Raw genomic sequence first — 9,383 nt, 5'->3', positions numbered from 1 at the left:
AAAGTAAAAATATCTATTACTGAAACAACTAAGTAACCAGACCCAGAATACAATACTCGATACAAACTAGAAATAGAAAACAATTAAAATAAAGTTACAGTAAAGTTACAAAAATTACAGTTACGTACATTGTAACTTACAAAAAAACGTTGTCTGACAAAGCGACGCGGTCTCTGATTGAAAATCAGGTTGATTACCGATGCGCGTTTCAGCCAAACAACAAGTACAAACTACAAGTTGAAGTTGTCTGACAAAAGAAACGCGGTCTCTACTGAGAATGATCTTGATTGTCAATGCGCCGGCGGTCAGTGGATTCTGGAACATGCTACATGACAGAGGGTTTTCTGTTTCAGGTGTTACACAGGTGGGTTTGCTATGTTTTAAGACGTAATGTTCTATGTGTTTAATGTCTTAAAGTTCAATTGTTTCACATAGATTTACCTTGCATAGTACGGTGATACACATAATAACTAAATGGGCCGAACCGTCTTTGGCCCGGGGCCGAACCGTCTTTGGCCTGGGGCCGAAACGTCTTCGGCCTGGGGCCGAAACGTCGGGGCCGAACTGACCATGGGCCGAACTGTCCTGCTACCGTTCCTACTTACGTAGGAAAGATGTAATAACTCAGGAGGCCCCCTTCTTGGAATGGGGATTATTGAATAGACGGGCGGCCGGGGGCATAATTAGCCTGGAGTCCAGCCTTATTATCTTTCCGTTCGCTTGGGTAGAGAAAATAGCCATCAACCTGAGTTTGCGTTACACGAACTATACGGGTGGTGCCGACTTGGGAAGTTTCAACAAGTTTGCCTTGTTAGATCCAAACTCTACTGAATAGCTGCCTGCCAAGGCTGAATTCATCAGAGACAATAGACAGACACATAATTGCGCCTTCAGGGTAGGATTTGAATTAATTACAAGGTCAGACTAGTTATGATGGGCGTGACTACGCCATTACGGCATCATTACGCCATACCTTGGAGGTCAACACTTAGCGAGAAGGGCAATGATAGATCATCTCCTCGGCGTGCCACTTAAAAACTGACCGTGAACAAACCCACGCCAGCGCGCGTAATGCAAATTGGAAGCAATTAGATGTTGTTAAAACGCACTTCCCTGAAAGAAGGCCAATCCTTGTTCTGTCCTTTAATACACCTTGTGTATCTAACCTCCTTGATAAATCAAAGAAAGACTACAAAGTAATATCTTAAATACTTCATAGTATCCAATGGTTACTTCTCTTGATATTAGAATTGAGAGTAAAGTAGGAGAAGTAGTTCACATAGATAGCAAGCATTCAAAGATACAAACGAAAAGTACATAACAAACCTTTTATTCATAATTGGTATTTACATAACACCAACAGAAAACACACGCGGTTTACCCGAAGCTAACAACTAAGCGTGGATCACTGTAATCGGTGTCCGTGTCACTTTACCTAGCCCAGAACTTTTGACAGATCACAATCACAACACTTATTTTATTGCTGTTGCATGTAGCGTGTAGTAGAATACACAAACTCTTAGAACTGTTGAGGGTGGTTCTATAGTTACCCAGTGATAGTTACCGTACGTTGTAGTTGGGGAACAAAACGATAGCTTACTAGTATTCACATGTAAGCAGTCGAACTAGTCTACCTTACCTCACATTTCACACAACTCGACCAACTTGTTCACATCGTTTGGGCATAACAAGATATCAAATAATTCACAAAAACAATAATTTACACCTTCATATCTGTATTCATGCTGGAAGAACACTCCTGAATGGGCCAGTCCATTGTCACAGTGTTTGTTTTTAGATTTTTAACAAAATCTACAACCCCTCTGTGACCCTTTATTCCTTTATTGGGATGCCCTTTAGCCAACGGCTAATCTTCCAGGGTTCACAATAAAAAGAAATAAGGCAAATCACACACACACACAAACATACAACTATTTCACCCATTCATAGCAAAGTACACTGCATACAACGGCACATCAACCATCAAGAACGTACGTGAGCGTCACAATGCTCTTACCGAGCGACTAGACATGTTACATGTTGTGTATCTGCTAGCTTTCCAGACATAGTAGCGTGTTCATGGTACGTTACCCCTTAACAGGGGTTTCCCTACTGATTTTCCTCAGTCAATGATACTTCAAATGAACATTCTAAGCCAAGAGTTGACCAAAGACTAATGCCAGGGTCACATTTCCAAACCGGGGCCCGGCCGGGCTGTTTGCGGGAACGTAAAATAAAAATTCATATCAAGAAATATACACAAATCATGCTCATGAATAACAATTTTTACGTTTATGTCTTTTGTTGTCAAAAATGTCGTACTTATCGTTCCGACAAACTGCCCGGACGGGCCCCGGCTTGGAAATGTGACCCTAGCATAAGGCCGAGGACCAACAAACCGACCCTGTAGCAGCGTGGCAAAGTACATTGTATTCTGACCTGTGCATCAATAGCGTTGCCATTGTGCCTAAAAAGTAATAAAAGGCAATAAAAAGGTCCCATAAATGCTTAGAATGGTCATTGGAGTTCTATCTCTCTTTTGAGGTTTTACGGACGGATCAGTATCTGACAAAGAACAGACACACTATGACGGCAATGGTTGCTGCCCCCACAACCCAGAGGAAGAACCGGTCCAGAACGAGAGCCACCATCTTCCAGTCGTCCTGGAACCCTTCCTCGTCGGCCTTCTCTCCGAGAGTCTTGAAGTGTTTGGTGACTTGAGCGGCGAGCCCGCGTAGGACGGTCAGGACTGACTGGTCGTTGCCCGCCTCACGCCGCCCGTTGGTGGTCCTGGTGTAAGGGGTGTCCACATCTCCGTTGATGACGTGGCCATTGCTAACCACCCTCTCGATGACAAGGTCGTCCGCTTCCACTCCGCCGGTGGGGGTGACTTTGTTGGAGTTGTCTTCATTGTAGATGTTGGTCATGCAGAAGAGTCGAGCCATGCCGTGCAGCAGGACCACACGCATCCAGCGGGGCACGGGGCGGGTCGGCGGGCTGTTGCAGGACAACCTGATGATGACGATGGAGACCAGGCACGAGAAGCCGACCAGTCCGATTGTGGCAGCGAAGAACACCCCTGTGGACGGACGCAATTATAGGGTTCTTGAATGTGGCGTTAACAAAATCATATCACGATACGTACGGAGCAGTGTTGTATAGGTGGCATCACATCTAAACTAAAACATAAAAACGATCAGATGTACGACACTCACCGAGGAGCGGAGTGGTTTGTGATGTTCTGGGCAAGATGTCTGAAAGGACCTGCAGAAAGACGACGAGAGCCAGCAGGATGGTCATGAAGAAGCCCAGCCGCTCCCCGCTGTCCGGGGGGATGTAGAACCCGAACCAGTTCAGTGCCATCAGGATTATGCACGGCAGAACCATGTTAAAGATGTAGAAGAAGGACCGCCTTTCCAAGTAGAAGTTGATGACCATTGTAGGATACGGCTCGGGGCAGCAGGCGTAGTAACCAACCTGGTGGATCGATCGAGGAATTAAAAAGAAAGTAGCTTGGTTAAAAAGTGTATAAGGTTCTACAGAAAGCGCCCTACAATAACATAGTGCAGGGAATCATGATCCGTCTCTATATATTTGAAAGGCTGTTTACATATTTAGCGTGGGAACAACTAACTACCTTAAGACATGATAGAAAACAACGCCTTGTTAACTTCTAGAATGACTTTCTACTACGGTCGAATGGGTGAGGATAAGGGGACAGGAACGCAGTAAACCAGGTAGGGAGGAGGATTCAATATTTTCACTGTATCAGATGAAGCTACACATATTCGAAGATAATAATTCGTGATTGTTGAAACAGTAATCCGCTAAGACGATCTCAAAATGTGCACCTGTGCAGCAATATGCAAAGCAACAGAAGCATCTTGGAGATTTGGAGATTTGACATCAATATCTTTGTATGTAGACGTAGAGAAAACGTATAGTCCACCCAGTCTTACCCTTCTTGACAGCGGGGCGCTTTTGAGTACAAACTCCTCATTTTCGATGTAACTAGCCTGGTCGGTATCGTTGGCATTGTTGTGGAAATCCACAGCATTGCCGGTGTAAATCCACGACCCGAACTCCAACTCACATTCCTGATGGACAAGATGTAATAATCAGCCATGGTAAACAGGTCATAGAAATTTGTCATCAGCACCATGTGCTAAAACTATCTAGTAGTCTCGTCGTTTCTACAAAATTCAAAATTCCTCCTTCCTGGATTTTACGCAAAGCGTTGTAGACTGTTAGATCTATGATTGCAAGCCTGACGTCAGAGTATATTTCCTTATAATGATATCGAAAAGTCGAACATGCGCACTGCGCCCCGCTCTCTTAGTTGTACCACTCCGTACCTACCTATGGCACGCTCATCCACAATGGCAACATATACATTTCCATTCAGACCTTACTTTTGTTGACACATAACACTAGCTAAACAAAGACTATGTGTATTGTAACATGATCATTGGGGAACGGGGAGACGGTCTTATACCACAGTCATCGTAACAAGAGGGCACGAAGCTTTCGGAGGCACGGAAATGTCCAAAGTGCATTTATTCAACTATAGCATTAGAACACAAGGCATGATGTAGTCCAACATGTAAATCACAAACTGTGCAAGTTGTGCAAAATTCTTACCTGGGTGTCAAACGGAAAGCTCCCGACATTAACCCGGCAGGCGCTTTCAAAGATGGCAGGTTGATAGTAGGAAACTGCCCCGGTGCTGGAGATGATAATGCTGGTGATCGCGTCCACATTGCCGTAGGAATCACCAATACTGTAGGATGGACACAGTATGTACACAGTATCAGCAACACGTCGCTTACATACGATCTTCTCTAACTATATTCAATCTGCTGGTTTGTCTTCCAGTGTCCACCCAAAACCGATGGAAGTGATGAAGGGAACAGGTATAAATAACTTCATCGAGTAGCAACACAACCTAGAGTGTGATCTTCACATGCAACATAAGTACTGAACGGAGTCAGGCAACAAACCTTCAAACAACAAATGAACAAAGATAAACACAAGGGCACTGGTAGTCGGATTTCTGGAATGGTAACGGCTACACTGTTTGGATTAGACAAAATTATGCTATGTCACCACATTCTAAACGTGTATGGTAATGTTTATATGGGAAGACGCACTTGTTGTAGAGGAATATGTCCGGTCGCCAGATCTCGGAGGAGTGTACGGTCACTGAAGACACACCTCCCCAGTCGGAAGCGTTCCACGCCAGCATGTAGTCTGTCCAGAACTGCCAAAATATGGATAAAACTTACGAGTAAGTCGGAAATACTCCAAGATCAAACTTGATTGAAGATTAATGCGGAGAATGCAGGGTATTGTTGTACTAGACTGATTTTTTTTTTATCAAGAAAGACAAGAAAACATTCGCAAACTATTCGCAGTTACACATTTTTTTTCGTTACACTTTCCCTAGAAGGAAGACGTTTCAGACAAGCTAGAATACTGTGTAGTAAAATGATACATACCAATCGTAGCCAGATGTTGATTCGGAACGTCTGCTCTTTCTCTTTCTGCACGGATAGACAGAGAGAGATGATCATCAGCTACTGTACTTTGACAATTCTAGGTTGCGCTCGAAAAGCTAGTGCAAAGCATTGTCTTTTTGTCCAGCAGCACAGTACGACTTTGTAACCCTTGCGAAAACATGAATTCATATCAACTTTTGATCCACTCATTGTGAGATGAACTTCTAAAGGCTTATTGCATTTCATCTCTTCATTTGAAAATCCTTGTGAAGTCCTTGTCGTTCAACACCACAGCCTTGTTAATGTACATGCTATATACTCACCAAGTCGATGATTTGTCGCAGTGCTACGCCAAAGGTCACGTCAATCGTCTGGGTTTCGTTGGTCACCGGCCGGAGGTACTTGTTATAGTTTGTCAGCAAATGGGTCTTCAGGGCCTCGCCAACTTGTTGACACCGTATTTCTGGGAACATCGCATAGGCAGACGAAAATGCTTATCAATTTGTACAATGGTTTCTTCAGAAACAGTTTTATGTATAGTTTAAACGAAGAGTGTATCTTGGTTGACTGGCAAATCTTTTACACTACACAAGTGCATAAGAAGATGTGTAAAAAAAGTAAATAAGAAGACTAATTTAAAGACTAATTCCCAAAACTTACCTGGCACAATTATCAGCGTTACCAGAGCAAGTATGATCACACTGGTCCTCATGTTGGATAGTTGTGTTGGACACTCCAAGTGTGGTCTGGTCACCGTCCCCGCGCGCGACGTCACTAAATTGTGGAGCTAGAGGGCTCCCGCGGGGCTACGTAAGTGCGGTTCGTACTCAGATTACATGGGGGCAGTTACAACAAATTAGTCTGTTTTACGTCACTTTTCCCCACATCGCTTCAGACTCCTCTGTTTTTTTTTCTCTCAATAAATTCACATTATCATGATAAGTGATGTCTTTTCCCAAGTTAATTCTATCTTCAAAATTTATTTCCAATCTATTGCTTATCTGTGTTGTGGTAAGGGAATACATCATCATCATCATCCACTGGTCTCTGCATCTGTAGTCGTGGAAACGTCCTCCTGCAGCTGTATCCAGTCTTTCTTCATCTTCCTCCACTGCGTCTTGCATCTTGCAAGGTCCCTTAGCCCCTGACTTTCTTTTCTGTGGTAGGGGAGCCAGATCTCCCTTCAACATGCTGAGTAGGTTGACACAGTGTCTTCCTTTGCATCCTTTGTATCTGTTGGAACCTAATATTGAAAAATCCAAGGCTTTTGTGCAGGTGTGTCTTGTGACCACCTGAGTTGTTCGACTTTTACGGACAGGGGTGTTGTGTTGCAGATTTTGTATAAAGTGTCATTTGTGACCATGCTTTTGGGCCATTGAAGACCTGTAATCGCACGTAAGTACGGTTCAAAATCGGACGCAGTCTAGCCAAGAAACAACTGACTGCATACGGCCGATGGCTTAATACCCCCATTCACTACATGATACTGTTTATATAACTGTATGGCTTACATCATTGTTTTTGTTTGCTGTGACAATCAAACCAACAACTGTAAAGAATAAATTCACGTGATATCCTAAAATCAACAGTACGCTTTTCTCCCCGTACAGTGACACTAATGCGAGACAAATACCCTTTCTCGTCGCGTGATGTTTACACTTGTAAGCATATCTGTGTGTCGCCTTGGGTTGGTCAAGAAGCCACCTCCCTTTTTAAAAGATAAGGGCCCCACAAATCTTAAGATTTTAGTCCAAAGACGGTGTCAGAAAACTTTTTGGGTGTTTATTTGAGTTCTCTGTTCTGGCATCTTCAGTCTGTTCCTTCGTCACTCCTCAAACCTTTCGACCAAGCCGCCGATTCAGATCCACCGAGGCGTGCCATGTTACCGAAAGTGTATTGTGTAAACTTCACGGCTCATTGAGCACCTGATCTGTAAACGTCTTCATTCCTAGTTAGCCACAGTAGCCTACCAGGCTCCAGAGGCGGCTGGAAAGAGTAGAAACTGGTCAAAAAACATGCAAGAGGAGTCTGCTATAGGGGTACAGTTTGCTAGGATGGCATAGTGGACCCTCTCTCTGTAGCCAACTCCCTTGGCATACTATTCACTCTATTAGGCCAATTTCTACTATTTTTCCAGCCATCCCGCGGGGCCTGGTAGAGGCTAAGCCACAGCCCATTGGGACAAACATCGAAACACCGTGTAATAGAGCATTTTAATTTTACGTATACGACAAATTACTGGCCTGACCAACATCATCATGTTTGGAAATGTGGAACAAAATGTTCACCCAGGTTTAAAAAATCCTTGTTTATTCATAAACATGATTAGCTTATGAGTTAAGCTAAGGATTAGTTTTGACAACTTGTCAGGCTTACAACACTTTCATCCACGACAGGATTTAATTCAATTTACGAATTCTTCAATGGTTGACACCAACCTAACACGTCAGGATTACGGTTTTTAAAGACACGTTGAGAAGACAAGTGACCTCGCTATTGCCTGCAGAACTTACGAAATAGTCGTTTGATGTTGAATAAAACGTAGGGTACATTTAGTTTTCTTAGTGGTCATGTTTCCATTCCATTGTGTACAAAACAGGATCCTTTAACACGGACTCAATGCAAGGTAAAGTGAGAGGATTTACGCCCACTTTACAAAAATATATACAACCTCAGATATAGATGTAATCGTCACATGTATATAGATCGTCTCTGTGTAATGATAATACAAACGGCCGGATTTTCACCAGGGTTCTTTAACCTCCAGGGGATTAGATCTGTACTTGCCATGATGATCTACAAACAGTAATTAGTGTGAACAAAAGACGTACACACGAGCCCTCGATGTAAATAAGGCTGTGTCACGTTGCTAGGACAACATGCCTTACACAGCGACAAATATTTACCAACCATAGAATATCATACCCTGATACCTTACAGACGTGTGTCGCAGACGTATTTAGCGGAAATGACCGAAAGAACAAATCTTTATTTAGTAAATGACATGACCCTAATCTCGAACCCTCCGAACCACCATGGCCCAACACATAAAATGCAACTGATGATAGTTACTAGCCTCTACCAGGCTCCGTCCTATCGGTGGGAAAATAGTAGAAATCGGCCAAATAGAGTGAATAGTATGCCAGGGGTAGTCCGCTATACAGTGAAGCTCAATAATCGATGTGAGCTTCACTGTATAGCGGACTACCCCTGGCATACTATTCACTCTATTTGGCCGATTTCTACTATTTTCCCAGCGATAGGACGGAGCCTGGTAGAGGCTAGATAGTTACCACGCAAATGATAATGGTGTTTTACACTCAATAGTCCACAGTGGGAATAAAGGTGAGCTGAAATTTTGCCACTTTGTAAACTAGTGATAGAAACGGATACGCTTTTCCCGGCTTGATCAGTAATTATCCCGACACATCCTGTTTGGGGGAATACAATAACACGTGTTAACAGCCTGGTCGCCAGTTGTACATCACTTAATCCAGACGAACAAGGCGATCTTCCCAGCCATCACTGAGGATGGATATGTCATCCAATCCATGAATTCTTCAGCTCCCTTTATGCCCCTGTCAACCATCTTCTCCAAACAAACCAAAGCGTTCCTAATCCAGAAGGGCGTAAGTGTAAACCCGAAATGACCAAATGAAGTTTGGAATGCTAACTTAAATCGAGCGGACTCTGATACAAATCTGATAAAAACCTCTAGTGACGTCCTCTATGACGGACTTGTCCATCTTTATCTATGAGCTCTTCTATTCTCGGCACTGGTTTTTGAGCATCCCATAGTGAACGCACATACGGACTCAATCATCCCTTCTGTCCACTGGGCCTCTTCGTACTGCCAGGGTAGGTCTAACGGGAAACGGAGAGGGG

At 43.5% G+C, this 9,383-nt stretch overlaps 1 protein-coding gene across 1 annotated transcript; it reads right to left on the bottom strand.

The window, feature by feature from the left end:
• Positions 1 to 2,388: 2,388 nt before the first annotated feature.
• LOC136440862 (neuronal acetylcholine receptor subunit alpha-10-like) lies at positions 2,389 to 6,292 on the bottom strand. The gene is made up of 8 exons (XM_066437007.1): positions 6,159 to 6,292; positions 5,822 to 5,961; positions 5,499 to 5,543; positions 5,151 to 5,260; positions 4,642 to 4,780; positions 3,960 to 4,097; positions 3,216 to 3,477; positions 2,389 to 3,079 (listed from the first exon to the last, which is right to left on the bottom strand). The coding sequence occupies exons 1-8, from the start codon at positions 6,208 to 6,210 to the stop codon at positions 2,559 to 2,561; spliced, it is 1,407 nt and encodes a 468-aa protein (XP_066293104.1). The 5' UTR covers positions 6,211 to 6,292; the 3' UTR covers positions 2,389 to 2,558.
• Between the last annotated feature and the right edge of the window lie 3,091 nt (positions 6,293 to 9,383).

Source organism: Branchiostoma lanceolatum, chromosome 8 (genome assembly GCF_035083965.1).
Source record: "Branchiostoma lanceolatum isolate klBraLanc5 chromosome 8, klBraLanc5.hap2, whole genome shotgun sequence".
Classification (NCBI taxonomy): domain Eukaryota; kingdom Metazoa; phylum Chordata; class Leptocardii; order Amphioxiformes; family Branchiostomatidae; genus Branchiostoma; species Branchiostoma lanceolatum.
The sequence above is the reverse complement of the archived record's forward strand: the minus strand, read 5'-3'. Positions and strand labels throughout refer to the sequence as shown.